Source organism: Xiphophorus couchianus, chromosome 16 (genome assembly GCF_001444195.1).
Source record: "Xiphophorus couchianus chromosome 16, X_couchianus-1.0, whole genome shotgun sequence".
Taxonomy (NCBI): Eukaryota; Metazoa; Chordata; class Actinopteri; order Cyprinodontiformes; family Poeciliidae; genus Xiphophorus; species Xiphophorus couchianus.
In genome coordinates, this window is record NC_040243.1 from 19,919,360 (window position 1) to 19,940,438 (window position 21,079).

The following is a 21,079-nucleotide window of genomic DNA, read 5'->3' on the forward strand; positions in this document are numbered from 1 at the left end:
TGCGATCTTAAACAATGAGAAGTTTAGCCCACATTTGGAACTAAATACAGCTTTAATGCAATGCAAATGATGATTTACAAAAATGTAGATATCCAACTTAAGCTTTTTGAAAAAGAAAACAAAAGTCCAGTTGTGAAAGAATGTAAAACTCGTTTATTAATAAATAGCTGTCTGTAAATTCGGTGAGTATTTTTTAAAATGAAATAATATTAAACCTCTTTTCACATTAATGTAATCTGGCAGTATTTAGATTAAAACTGCTTTAATTTGATTGATAAAATAATATTTAACCGCACAACTAATTTTAAAAGTTTATTTTTATGTGGCCCTACAGAGTGTAGAGTAGGCCAGTCACCGTCACAAATCTTGCTGGACGATAAATTGTCTGAGAAGTTATTGCGATAAACGATAATATTATCGTTTGACACAATTTTCAAGTAATGCAATGGTAAAGGCATAATAATACAAGAACACATTCTCAAAGATAAATAAACTTCAGGTTCTGAGGAACATTTAACACTGGTACAGGGAGACATTTGAAATATCCAAAATAAACAAACAGAACAACAGAAACAGCAAAGAAAATGAATTATGAAATCTCTGTAAACAAAATAAGCCTTAACAAAACGGTTAGTTGAGACCAATGAGCCACCATTGGTCACAATGGTGAGTTTTCTACCAAACCTCATGACCTTTGTCTTTCAGGAGAGAGAGGAAAGAGAAAAATAATAAATTATCCAAATGGAAATGATTGAGCTCGTTTTAATCAATAATTTATCAATGCCCAGTCTAGAGGGCCAGATTTGGCTCCTGTGCCTTGAGTTTGACAGGCATCTTTTGCCCTAAGGTACGATCATTTACAGCCACTGGGCAACACTGTTGAACCAGCTGCCAATTAGGCATTCGCAGGGCAGTAGAAGTGAAGGCCAGGACGCCCCACAGAGGTGACTGGATGTGAGCTGGAATTTGGACTGACCTAGTTTAACTCTTTCTTTTGCACAAGGAGCTTTTTGGTAAGAAACAAGCGTTGTATTCAGCAACAACAACAAAAATGTCACAGTAGAAGAAAATACAGGGATGGGTTGAGGTTCTTTTGTTTCTATTTATTCAGCAGTTCTGGCTCTTGCCAATCAGTGACAAAACGTCTGGAGTGGCGTTGTGATATATGGCGGAGGGTTGGAGTGGTGCAACCTTCTCACACGTCAGCAAATCACCAAATGGAGAGGCGGCAGTAAATTCCTCTGCCATTCACAGGATGCTCCCTTGTGGAAGAAAATACTTCTCAGGAGAGCAAAGAGGCAGAGACAGAGCGGGCATGGCGAGAAGGTATCCGATAACAGAACGCAGAGGGGAAAACGGAGATATCAGAGAGGAACGCCACCACAAAGGGTGAAAATAGAGAGGGGGAAAAAAGGAACAAAATGGGAAAATACGCATCAGCGGATGTGGTCAACCCAGCAGCTGACGTGTTGGCAAATAAATCTTTAGAGACGTTCCAGGACTTGTGACTTAGTAGCATATTGCGATGCCAGTTGGCAGCTGGGATCAGGGACAGAAATAGACGCTCATAATGGGTGGTGGAATGTCTCCACCCTCGAGGAAATGACAGCAGAGTACGGGGAACCACCTGGGGGAGTGTTTGAGGGGTGCAGACAGATCCAACACACACACAGCCAGAGACACACACAGATAACAACATGCAAATCTTCTATGATTTTAATCACAATTTAAAACTTAAGTTTTAATAGCTTTAATAAGCCCAACTTTAATGCAGTCTTAGTTGACCAAACTAAGAGACACAACTAGGGCTGCAACAAAAGTTTATCTTAGTTGTTGATTAATCGATTGACTATTCTGATGATTAATTGACACATCCTGAAGAGTTTTAAGCCTTTTTTTAAAAAAAAAAACATTAAAAAATGCAAAGTAGGGCTGTTGTTAAAGAATATTTTAGTAATTGAGTGCTCTATCAAATGTTTTTACGACTAATCGATTGAGATAAATTAAATTCCTTTTTAAATAAGAAAATAAACATTTTATTGCCTAAAGTCCAGTAACAGCATTCCTTCAGTGAACGCTTGACCATTTGCAGCTAAAAAAAAAAGAGTAAAAAATCGACAGGCGAAAAGCTCGTCGGACCAGAGTTTTGCTTTGTTGGCCTGTGACAGAGTTCAATTCTCCCAAAACAAACTAGACTTTCTAGACAAATGAACTAGAGTTCAATTAAAGCGGATTATGCAGGGTTGGTGTGAATGCATCCTTACTCCAACAGGAAACTTCTGGGATGACATCAAACCAGCTGTTTTCGAGGCAAATGTTTCCAGTCATCTGTGGCTAGAATACATGTTTCCAGGTGCAAGAAGTTGGTCGACTCCATGAAACACGGATGTGAAGCAAATCCAAAAAGGAGCTCAGTACTAGCTTATTGATTCCCCTTAAAGCTCATTCTTTAATCCTTTTTCAGTTCATACAGAAAATAGGAGTTTGTAAAGAGAAAAAAGGCACTGCTATATTTTTTTTTAAATATGTTTTTTTCTTTTTTTTTAATAGCTAATTACTTTTACAAAGTTTTCTTTATCTTTTGCTTTGGATTAGAGTGTTTTATTACTTCCAATGTGTTTTTTGAATGGAAACAAAAACTATAATAACTTTAATAACTTTTATTAAATACTGCGTAATTTAATAAAAGTTAAATTACGCACTTTTATTTACTGCGTAATGGTGTAGACCTTAGATGGTTTAATGCAGTTTTAGCCTCTGAACTATTGCCCATGATAAACAACCCAATTTCAAAGAATCTGAATTACCAATTCAAGTATTTACTCACTGATAAATGAAATCAAGATAGGGACGATAAATGTTTGGTAAATAACAGTCTTCGTACATCTATGCGTTGATATTTTTAGTTGCCAGCTCCAAGTGGTAAAGTGAGCCTGAAGGCCAGCCAGTTTCTTACTGTTCAGCACAAAATGTACAATAAACTTCACTTAAGGTACAAAACCTTTAGTTCATGGAAGATCTATGACGTGAACACAGATGAAAATTTGATAATGGCTTTGAAATTTCCCCGAAGGAAAATACAACTTAGAAAGTTAAGCAAAAACAGTGAAGAAAGGATTACTGCACATGTGGCAGGTAAAATATTTCCCATATTACATAAATGTACTTTAGTCTGTGTCCTGTCAGCCTGGATTTGATTTCTAAGACTATGCTGAGCTTTGCTCTACAGAAGAAAAAAAAATCAGATGGGATTCTGCAGTCTTTCCCTTTTCAAGCCCCACGAAGCACATTTTTCAAATGCTTCTCATGCAGGGGTGAAATGAGAAAAGTCTGGTCTGGGAAAAAAAGGTGGGGGGACATAACAGACTGGGGAAGAGAGACTGGTGTAGCAGAGAACCACATGTTTCACAAGCTGGGGTACTGGGAAGATGAGATAAACATCACTGGGCTTTAAAGACGAGTCTTTCTTTAAGTCAAAATTAGATTACGTCTGAGAATCTGTTCCAGCCATCCTACAGTGATGTAATGACACTTAAGTATTTGTGGAAACACTGAAATGTAAATGCATTTAACCCTCAAATTGGACTGAATAGTTCTTCGGATTTTGAAGGTTGATAGGCAATAAAGAGAAAGGCAGAGTTCGTCTAAAAAGATCGTTGGCACAAACTCACAAAGCGCCGCATGCAGACCGGAGAGGCTCGGCCGCACACAGACGTAATCTGACGCTCTTTGGTTCAGAAAGCAAAAACTGGTTCCGACAAAAACTATCGGCGGGAAAACATTCGGCCGTGTTCTCGTTTCCCACAACAGTGAAGGAGGGCGGAGGCGGCTGCATGTTGTTCCACTCTGTCGTTCATCACAGCATCATCTATCATTCTGTCCAAACGCACCGCTCTGAGCTGAATACTCAGACATTTGGCAAGAAGAGAAGCTTTATCAAATATGATGCCTCACTTTTACATAAAGTTCCTGAATTAGGGTTCCAGAGTCTCTGCATGTCTCTAACATAAAGCAAAACCACTAGAATAAACTTGTAGAAGGAAAAGGAACCAGTTATAATCTTCTTGGCAATAGATTATAGAGCACATGCGTCAAACTTGAGGCCCGCCGGAGCTTTTTATGTGGCTCCAAATTACGTTAATAAGTCCCTCCAGTTTTTCACAAATCTGCAAAATTCACTCAAAATCAACAATTCCCCACAATTTTTTCTGATTTTATTGAAAACTTTTCTCTAAATTCGTCAAAAACTTTGGGTTTTATTGACTGCTCCCTCAGCCTTACTCGATGTCGAGTTATAAAGCAATAAATAAAAAGTCACATTTAAGGTCATACATTAGTGCAAATATCATTAAAAAATCCTTACAAATATTTCTAAATTTGCACCACAAAATCTGTGATTTTGATTACAAAAAAACACAAAAACAATCGCAAAATCCTAGAGGGACATCTAATTATTAATATTTTAACAATTTAATGGGTTTTATCAATACATTCTGGCACAACCGGCCCTTTAAGAACGTTCAGATTTTTGATAAGGCAAAAAATGAAACAGAGTTTGACGCTCCTGTTACAGAGAAATCATTTTCATAGACTTTGTGTCTCTGATTTCTGTAGGAATTTTGGTCTACTTCTTAAAACCTCTTCAGTTTATTTATGCTTTTTTGTAGGCATTTGAGAACCATCAGACTCTTTTCTCTTTTGAGTCATTCTGTCGTGGATGTGCTGCTGCGATCAAGTCCCTGTCGTGTTGCATGATCCAATAGTAGCGAGTCTGCAGCTGTCGGACAGATGGCTTCAAATATAACTTTGGGATGGACAACGTAAAACCAAAAAAGAGGAGAGAAGGTGTTTGTGCTAAAATGACTTTGTTTGGTTTTCTTCAAACATGGGCAAGTATTTCTCCTTCACTCTCATTTCCCCTCATGACATTGTTCCAGATGTCCGGTCGTTCATTTAGGTCCAACATACAGTAAGTCTTGCTGCCTGATTCGATTTTTTCTGCTTGTAACGCTTCCAAACAAGAAAGTCGAGATGGTGATATATTGAGCAGCTAACCTCGATAGAGATAAATGGTCGACAGCATAACACGGCGCCGCTTCAACATTTGAAATTGTCTCCCTTTTCTCAACCTCCGTCTCATTCAGTTCTTGTTACAGACTGTTAGGGGGGTGGAGTCACGTGTTTACAGACAGTACACACAGCACAGTCTTAAAGGGACATGATAGTAGCTTGCTTTTACACAGCCTTTTCTTTTTAAAAGATTTTATTGTCCTTTAGTGAATAGTGATAGTGAATTGACAGGAAAGTGGATAACGAGAGAAGGGGGAAGACGTGCGGCAAAGGTCACCAGGCCGGGAATCGAACCTGCAACAGTCGTGTCGAGGACTAAGGCGTCCATATGTGGGTTTTGGTTAACCCCTGCGCCACCCCAACCATTTCTTTTAAAACATCACAAACACTGACAGTGACAAAGTGACGTCGGTCATTGACATAAACTTTTGTCTATCACTCAGATCAACAAATGATAGATTTCCAGTCTTCAATGAATTGTCTTCCATAAATGTTAAATATTTAGCTTCCTGGTAGAGGCCTGTACACTCTGAGAAGTAGTTAGGTTTTTGTGGCAAGTTTTCTGATGACCCTCACATTGATGTCACATCATCAGTAACTGGATGCTACTTTGTCTTAAATCATATGAAAGATTTTAGAAAACCTTAGTTTTCTAAAAGTCATTAACCTTTACAGTAAGTCCTACCACATGAAATATAATCTCTCTAAATGTCTCATGTTGACATTCCTCATTACATCCATGTACTTCTCTTGCTTGTCTCGGTCAGAAAGGATTAACTGCCCCTAGCATTATAATATAAACAAGACACTATATTTCACTGCTGCATCAAAACTCCTTCTCTAACCAATGTTTTTCTCCTGAATACAATAGAGACAGCAGATGTCTTGAGCAGCAGCTTAAAGACAGACCTTTCTATGTGCACAGCTTTAATTATGATGCAAAGAAGCGCGTCAACAGGGGGAGCAAAAAATAGCCTCATGCTGCGGGGTGTTGCCTTTAGGCCAATGAAAGGGGAGAAAAAGCTGCTCTGGGAGATATGGCAAAAACTATTTGGCGATCTAATCGATTGCGGTGGCTTACTTGGTCCACAGTGGCTCTTTGTGATGGCCACTGTGTCCAAGAGGACAAGGACGTTTTCCTGGGTTAGGGAGGGTTCTTGGGTGCTTTTGTGGCAAGTCCAATATCAGGATGATAATCTCTGATGCCTAGCAGGAATCACAGAAACACAGGCGCATCAGGGAAGAGCTGCAGGGAGTTCACTGTTGCAAATTATTTTGATAAAGTGATAAAAGGTTAGACAACTACCGTTTATGACTTCTCCATGTGAAACTGGGTTAGATAAGCTAATGTGGAAATAAAAAAAATATTTCTACATGATTCAAAACCTTGCCTAAGGAAACTAAGGATGCATTCACACTTGATAGTCTGGCAGACTCACTTCGATTGGGGACCAAAATTGTAACATTTGCTACATTTTTAGCTGGTGCGGTTCACGTTCACATTGCAATGTGTCAAACAAACCAAACTATTTGAAAAACCTTTTCCTGTGTCCCCTACATGGCTTGTGACATACTGTAAACTTCTTACAACCTTCTTTAAAGAATGGCTTTGTCTATTTTATTTTTTCTCACCTCTTTTCAAAGAAACAATAAAATCCAACTACCAATGTATTTTATTTCATCTTTTTCTTCCATGATTCTTTAAGAGATGCAAACTTGGAAGTACTTCAGTGAAGACGTATTGTTTGGACACTTCTTCATTCCTCTGGAAGATTTACCAATGGGACAGGGGAAAAGTCCCAAACAGACACCTGTCTCGTCACTCAGATCCTGGGTGTGTCTTTCACCAGCACTGCTCTGCAGCTCATGCTGTCCCAACAAAAGGCCCCATTTCCCAGGGAAGAACTCTGGAGCTCCAGGCCTCTGGGTTTGCACCCCTGCACACAGCACCGTGATCCCAGCCCCCTTCGGACCGCACAAAGGCCCCATTGTAAGGCACAATACCGGCCTCCCCCTCTGCCTTTCCCCTGTACCCTCTTCTCTCTTCCCCGTAAACTATTTCACTTTCTGCATCCTCCTGTTCTTACCCAACTCCCTAAATGACAGTTTTTTGCTTTTGGCCTCATATTATTTCAATCTGTAACTTATCAGTTTGGATTTTCTACAGCAAATCCATCTGTGAATGTCTTGAGTTTTGCTGTGTCAATCCTCTATTGCATTTCTTGGCCATTTTCTACCTCTTTGCTGTCTTATCTATCCACTTTTGAAAAGCTATTACAAGTACTGGACTAGCTGTGAGACATAATTCAAGACTTTAAAAAAAACTACATATCATCCCTTTATTACTATTTAAGAACCAGAGTTTAATTTACAAGCACTGAACTTGGTAGAACAGTTTTTGTCCACTCAGCACAGAGAAACAAAACTTTAACACCATCTTGTTGTGAGGTAGTTGCACAAACCCCCTTTCCTGTTCTGAATCCACAAATGGCTAATATATAGTTTTTTTATTTGTATTTATATTGCTATACACCATGTGTGTGTGTGTGTGTTCAAACTAAAGATTAACATCAAATTTGCTTAATCTTTTTACAGATAACACATTGTTTTTTAATGATATAAGTACTAAGCTATGCATGTCTGCAAAAACAAATTTGAATAGTATATTTATATTCTAATCAAAACCTAGTGACGCCACAATGATGGCCAATATTTTTAGCATGACGAATTCCCAGACAGAACTTTAACAACTTTCACAAAAATGTAGCTGTAAACTAAAACTCTTAAAATAAAAATAAGTTCAGCTCTCTGTCTCTTTTTATGTAGTCGTCTCCAAACATGTTCTGCCGATCTGTGTTGCTAACTTACTCTTGATCCTTTCCCATAAAATAATGATTACAGCAGTTCTGTAAAGGCCTCATATTGCAGCAGCATCAAACAGGCTGCAAGAACAGCAAGAAGTAAAAACTGAACAGTTAATAGTGAAACATACATGCATATCATTTATTCTACCTGACAAGCTAGAAGGTGGAAAAAAAGGGAAAATCTCAAACTGGGTTAAGCAGTCAAAAAGAAAAGGCTAACCATGGCAACCCTGGCTATAACCTCACACTGAGCATTGATAAGAAGGTGGACATTCCTCACACTTGTTCCCTTATGTTTCCTAATTAAAGACCAAAGAAGAGTGGGACAAAGGAGACTGAGCTGCAGCAGAGCTGTGGTTTGTATTTTTCATGTTTAGTGAAAGGCAACTAAAATGTCTGGCAGGATGTGGGGAGTTTTCTTTTCCTCCTTATTTCTTCCAAGCCATAACATTCTGGCTCAGAGAAAGGTGAAAAAAAGAAGAAAAATGACTGAAATTTAAAACATAGATTTAAAAAAATAGTTAAAAAAGGGGGAAAGCAAATATAGAACAGTAGAATAATAGGAGTTCATATTCACATCCAAAGCACTTTGTTGCAACTATTTAAAGTCCAGTTTCCCACAGAGACGCACCGTTTTTCTGGTCTAACCCACAGATACGCTCTGATGTATCCATGGTAACTACGGCACCCCTCCAACAGGGGTCCAGCTGAGGCTGATGGGCAGTTTAGACAGCTATGTCAACTTTGACAATGACTCAGCTTGCAGAATTTAGCGCAGCACGGTACGGGAAGCAGGAACGGCGGTGACCTCATTCCACAGGCAGTTTTGCCCGTTACGAGCGCTCCGAAAGAATGAGCTGGGAATTAGAGGTCAGGGGAAATGAATGGTGGCACCGCAGACACGTCCCAAATTCTCAGAACAAACGTGGCTCACTGTCCTGCATCTGTTCGGCCCTTATGGTGGAATTATTTCCAGATTCCTTCACAACAATGTCTCTGACAAACAAGCAGATATTTGCCTGAGATCTGTGGGAGATGCAACAAGAACTTCCCCTGGTTGCTGAAATGAACGGTTTACGACTTGACAGTTCCTCTTTGATGATATGTCAATGAACACACCACACCAATGCAATACCAGGCAAGGTGACATACACACTCTTCGGTGTGGATGCGTGTACTGAGTCAAGAAGATTAACTAAGGTTGCTACTACAGAGAGCTACGCTTCGATGGGTTCAAATCATTTTGTTACGTTTCCATTTCGGAGAGGAAGCCGTCAGCACAGGACATTAATTCATGCAAATCCTGGAGACATCGTGTCAAATTTGTAAAGGTGCAAAGATTTCAGCAACGTCCAGGAAGGCTAAACAAATTACAGGAAAGTTGCGCTGTATCATCCTTTTAGCGTTCAGCCTGTGTCTGTCATGGAATATGTTAGATTTGTAAATGTTTTTCTGTCTTTTAGACATTTATGAGTTAAAGTGGCAGTCTACAATCTCCATACAGAGATGGATGATAATTTGAAAAGTTAAACACGATACATTCTTCTCAGTAGCATGACGACAGTTTAAAATGACAACTTGAAGTTAGTAAAACCACTTTTTATGGTGACTGCTCTCTCACACAGTCACACTGTTACAATAAGTAATTATTGACCCTTAGAAAATCATACTGTCATGCTGGCAATTACAGCATTGTCAATGCCAGATTTTTTATGAATTTGGTATCCACAAAAATATGCAGTGAAGTGAAAGCTCTGAAAAATACATTACATGCATCTAAACGTGAGGGGAAAAAGGGATTTTGTGAACAATGACATTCTGTCGCATCTTTAGTGTAAGTGTGTGGCTAATGATGCACTCCTGTTCTGAATAGAGCATGTATACTGAAATCAATGGTGTGAAATCCACAATGTGCTACTGAGTCATTACTGGGAACATATATTTTCTTTCACATCACCTTTTCCCCTTTTTCTCATCTTAAAATATCAATTTGTGAAAACACCTGGGGAAAAACGTCAATGCTTTCGAATGAGTTACACAATGGATAGTGTTAGAAAAACCTGAGATCTGAAATTTAACTTAAATATCTGCATCTCTAGTCTGTTGCTAAGCTGAAGTGAGCCATTAAATTGAGGAGTGTGTTGAAGTTCTTGACGCACTCTGTATGTAATTCAAGCTAATTTTCCCGTAGGAAAACAATGAGCGTAATTTTTCATGTGTTTTTGATCAAATGAGGTTGAATTTTATTTATTTCAAGAATTTTTATGATATGTCTTGGTTTGAAAAAACTTTGAAGTGTGTCTTTACTGTTTTGTCGGTAAGGAGTCCATGTGCTTCATAAACAGCTGTAAAAGTGTGAGGCAGCTGTAGCTTTAGCCATGAACATTTGTGCAAATGTGGAATAAACACAAATCCACACTATAAATGCAACAAGTTAATTACAACAGTCAAAAAAGTCTATTATTATGAAAGTAGCAGGTTGCAAAGCAGTTTTTCTCTTTTTTTCCAAATAAGAACAAATGTATTCTTATGAATGCATCATGATACTGCAATTTTTGAGAAAATCATATTTTAACAAACAGCAAAGCTGATTTACTTTACAATGCACTGTGTGGGATTTTCCCTAACCATACTGAGTTAAATTTATGAGGGAAATGGGAACATGAACTGTCAGGGAGGACTGAGGCAAAGAATTGGGAAGAGATTTTGCACATAGCTGAGCATGAATAAATCACCATCTGCACTGGTCTTATGGTGTAAGACTCTGCATACACTGTGTAAATCTGCATAACACAAGCATTCGTTTCAGTCAGAACCCTCCATTCTGCCTGACATCCTCTATGACCCCGAGACTTTCACCCACTTTACAGTCATTTGTGCCGTGAAACTGAACCTCATGTTTGCTGGTTTGACCTATACTTAACCTCTCGTTTTTACTCAAAATCTGTGTACTATAAGCCTGGCGGGCCACCAGGCTTTACTTGAACCCCTATCAGACTAGACTTTGTTTGTTTTATTTATTTTAGGGGCTTTTAAGACTTTATAGTTGGTGTTTAGGTATTGTTGACAATGTCCTCCAATAGGACATAATTACCCAGAGATAGTTTCACATTTCCTGTCAACTTTAAACACTGTTTTAACTTGATAATGTGGAAAATTGCCCGATGACTGCCCTAGTGCCCATACATTAATGCAATGTAAAACCTATTCTCTGATCCATGTTTCTCAATGAGCAAATTAAAAGCTTTAAACACTTAAAGATGACACTAGTTACACTTATAACATAGCATATGATGATGCATGAGGGTTTTTTTTACCTTGGAGCATGCAGCGGTATGCTGACTCAGAGATGGCATAAATGTGTGGAGGCATTTCATGTCTCTTCTTTCCTCTGTACATCTCTATGATGTTCTCTGAATAGATGGGCAGGTTCTTGTAGGGGTTGATGACCACACAGAAAAGACCAGAGTAAGTCTGCAATCATAAAAAATAAAATAAAATTAACAAGAAACATGCGTAAAGAGGGAGAAAAACACTTTTAAGAGGAGATACAAAAAGAAAAGAATTAATAAATCATCAGTGCTTTTTCGATTTACAAGGAGCTGCACATTCCTATCTTTATAAGTCATCTAACCTGCACTCCAATAATCCAACAAGGCTCATCATCACACATTTTTAGGAGCTTACGTCATTACAACACACTGACAGACAGAGAACAGACCGAAACACAGACTTGAGAAAACGGTGATTAAACTCAAGAGTAAGAACTCTTCTTTTTGACATTAGAAAGAAAAACTCCCACAGCGCTGGGATGAGACATTTCACATTAACTCAGGTTTCATGATGCTTCGTCTAGAATGCTCTGAAAATGTTTAGCCTCGTTTCTGACTTGTGGTGTTGCTTTTGGAAATGCAATTAACCCAACAACGTCTCCCTAGAGGGTGAGTGTGGTAAGAATCTTTCTTCACTGGGCGGTGGGATAAAACAAGCAGGCAGTAAGAAAGGCGGCCAGCGCTGAGTGAGAGGCCATGGCGGACGCTTTGAATTATCCCTACAGACGACCTGGTTTCTGGTTGTCCTTCCTTTGTGTACCCAGCACATGGGTGAGCACACAGCACATACCTGCAGGATGTGAAACTCAACAAAATATTAGAACGTTTAAAAAAGGAACAGTGATGAAGAAAATCAACCGTGTATAAATGAATGAAAGCACTTTTTTTTTTTAATGGTTTACTTTTTTAACTGCCAACAAAACCCTAAAATTATCCCCCCAAAAATTTCAAAGACTGGAGATAAAAAAAACTTTTGAACTTTTTCATGTTGCCAGAATATGATGTCATTGATCAACATAAAGTAATGTTTGTGAAGTGGAAGAAAAATGGTTTTCACACAATTATCAAACAAACACCAGAAAAGTACAGAGGACCAATCCTGCCATAATTGAAAATAAACAATAAATCAACGAATGATTGCAAATGATTGCAGGGTCAAAAGGCAGCTTGACAAATAAATTAGTGTCTCCTTAAAGGCTAACAAAGTAGCAAAAAGAAGAGATTTATTTAATAATTGATCTATTAATTAGGTACATATCCATCCATCCATTTTCTAACACCCTTGACCCTAGTGGGGTCGGGAGGTCAGCCTATAGGCATCAGCCCCGGGTGAGAGGCAGGGTACAAATGTATATTTTTATTTTAATGTTTTAATGTAGCAATTCATCTTTGTTTTTTGTTGTGTATTTTTTATTTAAACCAATAGTTTTCAGTCATACTTTTTTCTTAGATTATGTATATTTCTTTTATGTATTACAAGTACATTTCTTACTGTTTGAATTGAGTAATTATAACTATGCCTGTCACAGTAAGAAATAAATCAATCCATCACATAATAAATGAAAACAAACTATTTTCCATTTGCATGATTTATCATTTTTCTCTTTTCTCTCTTTATACCAAAAACTCGACATCAAAAGTCTTCAGTCTGGTGCTTTGGCCTCAACTGGACAATTTTGTTTGCACAGACTTCATAATTAATTTTATTTGTTGTTTTGTTTATTTATTTTATATATTTAAAATGTCTTCCAGTTCCAGGGTTAAATGTTCATTAGAATTGTTAATTTATTGATCTTTCACAGTGTGTTCTTGCATCATTATGTGGTTGCCATTATATTACTTGAAAACGGTCTGAAAACAACAATATTATCCTTTATCGCAATAACTTCTAGTTCTGAAAAATGTGTTATTGTGACAGGCCTAATTCTCACGGAAATAAAAAAGGAAAAATTGAGTCTGATTTTGGGTTAAAGTGTCACAGTGAGAATAAAAAGGTTATGTTTTTTTAAGTAGTGTATGTAAACATCCGGTTTCAAATGTAGGTACACTGTTGCAAGGCATCATAACCTTTTATTTTTGCAGCCTGGCACTAAAATGCATGCTTTCCTTGGACTGAGTCCAACTAAGCCGAGCTTTGTGAAGCTGTATGTTACAGTAGTAAAACAACTTCATAACATTTTAAAAGGTATGACCCACAATAATCTATTTAGATCAGAGCATCATGTGATTAAATCCACTTTCAAGAAGCAGACGGCATGATGCAGCCGTTGTGTAACAGCTCTGCCTGGGCCTTCAGTCAGCACTGAGCAACCAATGCTAAAGTGCTGATGCAGAAAAAAGGTAGATGAGAAAAAGAAGGTGAGAGAGGTAGGCAGACAGAAAGGAGGAGTAGGGAAGCGATAAAGCTGACAGAACTCCCAGAGGTCGGATTCGGACGAAAGGTAGAGGTGTAACGAACACTGTGTGGCGTTCTCAGCTGTTCTGTAAATTGCTAAGCAGTGGAGAGACAGAGACCCGGCTGAAATTCTAGCTCAGCACTCTCCTTTTTAATGAAAATTTAATTCCCCCTCTATCTGAAAACTGTGGCTCCTATAAATAGAGACTCTGTTCTGCTTTCTCCGTTCAGCTGCGCCGCCACAGAGAGCTGGAACAGCTGGAACGGCTGCAGCTTTTACGCCGAGTCGCAACCGACCAACGAACTCAACACTCCCAGCTCAGTCCAGGAAAGAGAAGGTGAAATTTCCACAGTGAAACCAGATCCAGCGAAGGGGATGCTGTGACCTGGTAACAGCTGAGCAACACACAAGCAACAGCAGACACAACAGCCGAGCCCATCTGCCGCCTGTGATCACACGGTCGGCATGCCAGCGTTAAAGGGACACTCCCCACAAAGAGGACAGGGCGCGGGGGGCAGGAGCCGATGGTCTGCTGGGAGCACACAAGACTTTGACTTTGACCGCTTCAGCGATTTCATAACAAAGCTAACAAAGTGTTCAGACACTCACAGCTCAAAACACAACCACGACAACTGAGATGCAGGATGTCAGATGATTTTAGAGGAAACAAGACGGTTTCATTAAGTTTTTCAAACGTACTTCACACTAGATGTTTTAGTTTATATGTGGGAGTGATGGCCCTGCAGAAGTATTCATACTCCTTAAATGTTTCCTTTTTTTTTTAAAAAAAAGCCATCTTTAAAGCATTTTATTAATTTTTAAAATGTTTGAGTGATTTTCATGTGATAGGCCAAAACGATGGTTTTCAACATTTTATTCAAACGAAGATAGATCATTTGTTCTCTACCGTTAGCAAGCGGTTGCAACATGACAAACTGTGGAAAAGTTTAAGAGGAATCCACATTTTTGCAAGTAAATATAACATGACATAAACTGCAATTTTATTCCGGTACTCTGAAAATAAACTATTGATCCACCTTCACATCCCTTATTTACATTTAGAAGCTGAATGTTTAATTAATTGCTTAAAAAGTTTCATGCTCGGTGATAAAAGGTTTCTGTCCTTCCATCTGTCCAGTGAGGGACGTTTGTTTGCCACACATTGAGAAATCAATAAAAAGCCTTGGCAAGCAAAGGTGGAGGTACACGCAGTCGTGTGCATTAATAATGTTTTTGTCAGATCAGTGAGTCAGAAACTCTGGATAAGCAGAAGGCGTGAGACTGGCAATAGAGCTGATGGAGATAGCCGAGGGACCGAGCCACATTCGGGTTGCAGTGGGCGTCAGGAAGCAGATAGACAGACAGCCTTATTGCCATGGAGAAATGCTGAGGCTTTCTGACAGCTGAGGCTTATCTAACTACACAAAGGCCTTCGTGTAGCGCGGCTCGAGTGCAGCTAGCCAGCATGTAGCCCTCCAGAGACCTGTGACTCACTACCTCATAGTTAGAAAGCTGTAACAATGAAGAACCTGGCCCAACAAACTGACTGACTTCACATCTACAAAGAAGCCACAGAGGCATATTAGCATGCAGCAAAGGGTAGAGAAGTGATAAGGCTAGCAGGTATGAGCAAAAAGAAAAGGTGTTTGTGGTACCCATAGGGTGGCGATCAAGATATACATATAATTTGAAAATACTGTGTCTCAATGTTCCAAAAGTTTAAAGTCATTTTCATGTAAAACAAGAAAAAGTGTCGGATGGACTTGAATGAAGTGGCTGAAACTCTGATAGCTACTACAATTGTCCCTCTTTTACAAGAAAGATAAATGCGAATGTTTAGAAGCAGATATGGCCTGCTTACCAGTAACACAACCTGGCTATCAGCTAACTAAGCAATTCTGCTCAATTCTAATCTCACTTCACAGCTCCGTCTGGGATTTCTCCCATTCACTTGGATCCCCTATGGTAGAATTTCAACCGGGCCAATCAGCAAACAGAAGGAGACGTTGTGAACGACGACGTTGATTTTTTGTGCTTTTTTAGAATTGTAGTTTTAGCAATGGCAGCGGAGGAAGTGAAGGAAGTCGTTCAGTCCGTGTTGGCCAATCCAAATCCTGGATTAACAGTAACAGTTCAGCTCGGCTCCTCTCTCTTTGCAGTAGAGGATGGTTTTTTTACAGCACAACCAATTTCCAGTAAGCTACATCGTGTCGAACTGGCACACTACATATGTCAGCCATCACTCTCGTTAAGGTAAGGCTGTATTGAAGTTGATTTTGTCAAGCAGCAGAATGCAGGCTAGCAACATGAGCAGATAGCCTGACTAATTATCAGCTTGTTGCACTCCCAAGTTAATAAGCAGTTCGAAGCAGCAGAGTAGCAAAATTACGGTGACCCTGAGGTGCAAACCACTTCAGCAAATTGAAAGCACAATTACAAATTACATACATAATGGAAGAGGTATGTCCCAGTGGGGGACCTAAGAAATCGATGATTGGACTACAGCTCGTTTTACTTTTGTACTAGAAGTTATTCTGGTGTGCTTCATAAATGAGTCTTTAGTGAACGCACACTAACTGACACTTCGTGGTTGGTCCGGAGCATGTCCAGTATCACCTCATATGTATGTCCTGACTCAAAATACACTCGAATAGTAGTAGTAAGGCTACTACTTTAACGTGTTTAAAAAAAAAAAACACGTTAAAGGCAGAATAACTTCCGGTTCAAAATTAAAACAAGCTGTAGTCCAATCAGCGATTTCTTAGGTCTACTCCCACTGGGACATTCCTCTTCCATTTCGTTAATGTTGTAGCGCTTTTGTTAATGTTGTAGCGCTTTTGTAATTTGTAATTGTGCTTTCAATTTGCTGAAGTGGTTTGCACCTCAGGGTCACTGTGATAACATGTGATCTTTAGCAGCAGTGAAAGTAATTGTTGCTTTTTGTTTTCAAATAAAAGCAATTTGGTCATTTCTATATACATTATTTTTGTTATTTCTCTTTTGCTAATAGCATAAAAGCTACGGTGTTTTTACTCAAAGTTATTAACCTGTGAGAGTCTTATTTCTATTTTATAAATATTTCATAAAAAAACACAGATAGTCACGGTTTGGGGGATGTCCCCTTGCCCATCCCTCCCTCCCTCCATTCATCCGTCCCTCCAAAATAAGTCTCTCAAATAACCCTGAGAAACAGCACAGCCTGCGGGGGAGGCGTAATATTATGTCTACAGAGGTGTTAGAAGGCTGTGGAGAAGGTTAAGAATGTAGGGAGATTGTGTTCTACGATTGAGCCGAAGGGGAGAAAAAATGCTCTTCCTGTTAAAAAACCAACGCAGCCAAACACATGTTTTCAATTTTTCTTAGGCAAGGGGACAATTAGCAAGCTCCAAAACCAATTTAAACCAGGAAAACCCAGAAACCATGACACTGTGGTTTACAGGGGAGCTGAGGAGGAGTACAGTGAGCTACTGGAATGAGATCAAATGTAAACCATATGGGATAATTCACAAACTACTGAAAATTTCTGACTATTTTTTTTGTATATGTTTTTCTTTTTCTTGCAATTTGCCATAAAAGCATCCAAGTAGCTGCTGGCTTCTATAGGGAATCAGTGGTGATGTTTTGTCTCGCAGAAGGACAACTGATAAATCTGCCTTGCTTTGGCCGAGTCGGAGTCTCGGAGGTGATAGCCCACATTCTATTCACGGAAAACACATTTTAAATGGGTCGACATCACAGAGGAGCTGCAGCTCCACTGGAATTAGATCATGGGGACAAACCCATGTTAAAAACAGAAGAAACCTTAACCGTGAACATTTCAATCCTGTCTTGCTCAGATTCAGACCTGTCTTAGAATGATAGAAATTATGCTAAACACATAAAAACACATTGTTTTTATTTAGGTTAGAGAAAAGGAGGTTGAATATAAATGTGATTTGCGGTGACAAGTTTAAAGCTTATGAATACTTTTCCAAGGCCATGCATCCAGAATTACACTGAAAAAGATTTGTGATTTTCCAACTCTGAGTTACTACAGACACGGCAGAATGTTTGGGCATTATAGAACTGATTTAACCCAACCACTGTTACACATGGGATTAGTGTTGCCCTTTGAAATGAAGCTTACTGAAAATTTCAAAATAAAAGCCTCAATATTCCTCTCAGGGTAGTGCACCTTGATAGGCAGTGCAATAATATTAGCCTCCATTATCTTTACCTCTCAGGTTAGTGTGCTGCCTTGTGCAGCAAGGCAATGCATTAGCATTAGCACAAATATTAGCATTTCACTTCCTTCCACTATGATCCTTTTCCCTAACATAAACATTTTAGCTATTTCTTATACATTAGCTATGTTCAGTACACTCAATGGAGGAAGTGAATGTAAGACAACATGCTAGTGATACCCACATGCTACTCAGCATTCATGCTAACATTAGCATTTTGACTCATTTTAGCTTATGCATTAATTTTAACATACTGAATGTTGCAGGTCCATGTTAGTCAACATTCTTGTGATTCTCCACATGCTACTTTGTAATTTTTTAGCTAAGCTTAGCAGTGATGCTAATTTTTAGCATCAGAACGCTGGGTCCAAAGCGACTGGCACACTTTGGCAGGCCCCGGTTAAATTTCTTCAGGAATTTTCTAGTTTCACACTATTATTCTGTCCAAGCGTATCAGAATTCAAAACACAAATATTTCCCGCACAAAGAGCAGAACATTCAGTCTGTTACAGTTTTATGTTTTCAGGCTTGATGTTTGTTTTGAAATTATTAGTAAGCGGTCATCTGAATACAGTAGTGGTAGATTAGGTCATTTGCGGAAAACTAAATGAGCTAATGCGTAAGAGAGTACACATCATTTTGTCTTTTACTGAACAGAAACAGAATTCCACAGCACCTCTACATATTAAGTTAGTCAAAGTCAAGCTAGCATAACTGACCCCCCTTCCCTCTCGCTCGCCTTTTTTTAATCTGACTAAAACGTTTTGCGAAGACGTGAAATGTGATACCACTGGATCTTGTTATCTAGTTGCTGTGGTACACAATTAGTAGCCAAACATATTTTATTTATTCCACCTACATTTAAGATTTAGCATGTTATGTTGACAATTTGAAAGCAAAACCATTGGTAGTCATCGTTGGCAAGCAGTTTTTCTGCTTAGGGCAGGATCTTCCATGTTTTGCAACGTATTTATAGGAGGAAGGTGACCGGAAGAAACTAAAAACTACTTTTACAAACACCGTTTTCCAAATTAACAAGAATCCAAAACAAAATGGTCAAAATGATAAAATTCCACACAACAATAACTGGATTGTTACCTATTAACATAGATAATCTATAGAGAGCCTTCTGAAAATCACAATTTGCAAAAAGCTTCAGGCCTGAACACTCACATATATCAGTCCAGAGTAGTAGCGGTCCTTCAGGTTGTGCAGCACTGACGCCTCATTCAGGCAGGTGAGCTCCGCCATGTCCTCCACCTTGCTGAACTTGGGCGGGTTCATCTTCTGGATGTCGTCCTTGTTGATCACCACCTTCTTACCGTTCTCCGCCAGCTCCACCAGCACCTCCTCTCCCCGCTCCTCCCGGATACTGGCCGCCTCAAAGCCGTTGCGCTCCGAGGGGATCCACACCAGCTTCTTGGCCGTCCAGTCGGCCTGCGTGGCCGGGTTGTACACGACGGCCCGGTCGACAAACAGGTACCGCTCCGGGTCCTCTTGCCCACTTCGATGAGACATCTTCCCTGGGATTTACCAGTGCGATGTAGACACCTGTACAGGACAGAGGGGCGGGAGGTAGGAAGTTATTACTAACTTCATACTATTAACTTTTACCAATCACAATTATTGGTGTAAAAAGTCTTAAAATAAACTTATGAATCTTACTTTCTAAGCCCTATTTGCAGACAGCATCTTGAGGCCACAAAGACTATATAACAACTATAAAGTCCTTTCTACATGCTAACTGGTGTCTAAAAAGCATAGCAGATAAAAGACCTTTCTTTCCTGCCATCACACATGTACATGTAAATATTTCTGATGAACTCTACTGACATTTTGAGAGGATCTGGCTTGTGATGAGATGGATATGAGGAAAAGCACTTCATTCGCCTTGCAAACCATGGTGATGCTGTGGGACTAATCCCTTCTTTTTCATCTCGTTTGAATTTCTATGATGTTTTGTTTTATCGTGATCTACAGGAAACACACACAGAGACTGAAGTTATGCTAACCCTGCCGATCAGGGTTAGCATTGCTATTTATCTTGCGACCAAGTTAGCATTGAATTAATTGTTCGAAACAACAACCTAAGATGTTAAAATCGGTTTAAAATGTTAACTCTTGAATCTTTTTCTCTTTGTTTTAAAGTATTAAAACAAAGAAAATCCCAGTTTAACTGCGGAGCTGTGCAACACTGACTGCTCTCTCTCTCACACACACACACACACACACACACACACACACACACACACACACACACACAGACTGTAATCTCCCCTCTGGTTCTAAGGTAAACAAATGACAATCTGACACATAAGAGCAAATCTGAACGTTTATCATCTGAAATATTAACTCAGACACTGATGAGTATTTATTTTGAAATGATTGAAATAAAAACAACATACAAAATATATTGTAATATGGTGCATATTGCATGCAAAAAAGAAACACTATAATCTTACTGGTAAAATGGTAAAGGAGATATTTGGTAGTTCTTTAATTTTATTCATTGATAACTCTCCTCTATATGCTGCAGAATTTTACTTCATTTATAGATTTTGCAGAAAGAGTCAACTCTGGAGCAACTTTGGATTATTGTCTGAGAAAGTAATTTCATTTTTTATCTAATGTTATTGTCAACGCTGTTTAATAACATATTAGCCAGATGCTTAATTATTTTTATTATTATTTATATTTCCCAAAGCAAAAGAAAAACCAACCAACAAAAATCGGTACCGGCAGCGCAGCACAAAATCTCTGATCGGTGCATCTCTAATGTGTTTCTATTTCTTCATGTTGGTCTCTTAGCAGACCTATTTCTCTCTCATAGATAGAGAACTGTTTTGCTTTGCATGTTGGTTGACTGATGCCTCTTTTGGAATAAAGAGCCGCCCTCTAACTACTTGAGATCCTAATCTAAATTGGCAAATTAGGCATCAAACATCCTCCTTGTGAGCAGCCCTGTCCTTCTCCCTGATGCAACGCCACCAGATTCAGAGAACGAAGCAAGGAATGCAGATTGGTCCGGTCAAAAAAAAAAACCCCAGCTGAACGAGCACCAACTTTCTTTTATGCCAAGTTTTGGTCTGAGGCTGAGGCTTGTTAGTGGATTGTCCTGCCCAGCAGTAATGCGCATACTGCGTAGGCTCCACGCTTACGCATTAGATCATACGGGAAGCAGTGGCGTCGTGAAT

The 21,079-nt window shown here is 39.1% G+C and overlaps 1 protein-coding gene across 11 annotated transcripts in view; it reads right to left on the minus strand.

Annotated features, from left to right (window-relative positions):
- Positions 1–21,079, minus strand: part of LOC114160186 (myosin-10) — a 64,567-nt gene that overhangs the window by 42,579 nt on the left and 909 nt on the right. For 6 of the 11 annotated variants that reach the window (XM_028042641.1, XM_028042646.1, XM_028042643.1 and 3 more), the window contains exons 2-3: positions 19,059–19,436; positions 11,252–11,408 (exon numbers count right to left, since the gene is read on the minus strand). In XM_028042641.1, coding sequence (XP_027898442.1) covers positions 11,252–11,408; positions 19,059–19,403 — 502 coding nt within the window. In that variant the 5' untranslated portion in view covers positions 19,404–19,436. Of the gene's footprint in view, positions 1–11,251; positions 11,409–19,058; positions 19,437–21,079 lie in introns of those variants that run through there. The other 5 variants (XM_028042647.1, XM_028042640.1, XM_028042649.1 and 2 more) reach the window with 1 other exon arrangement.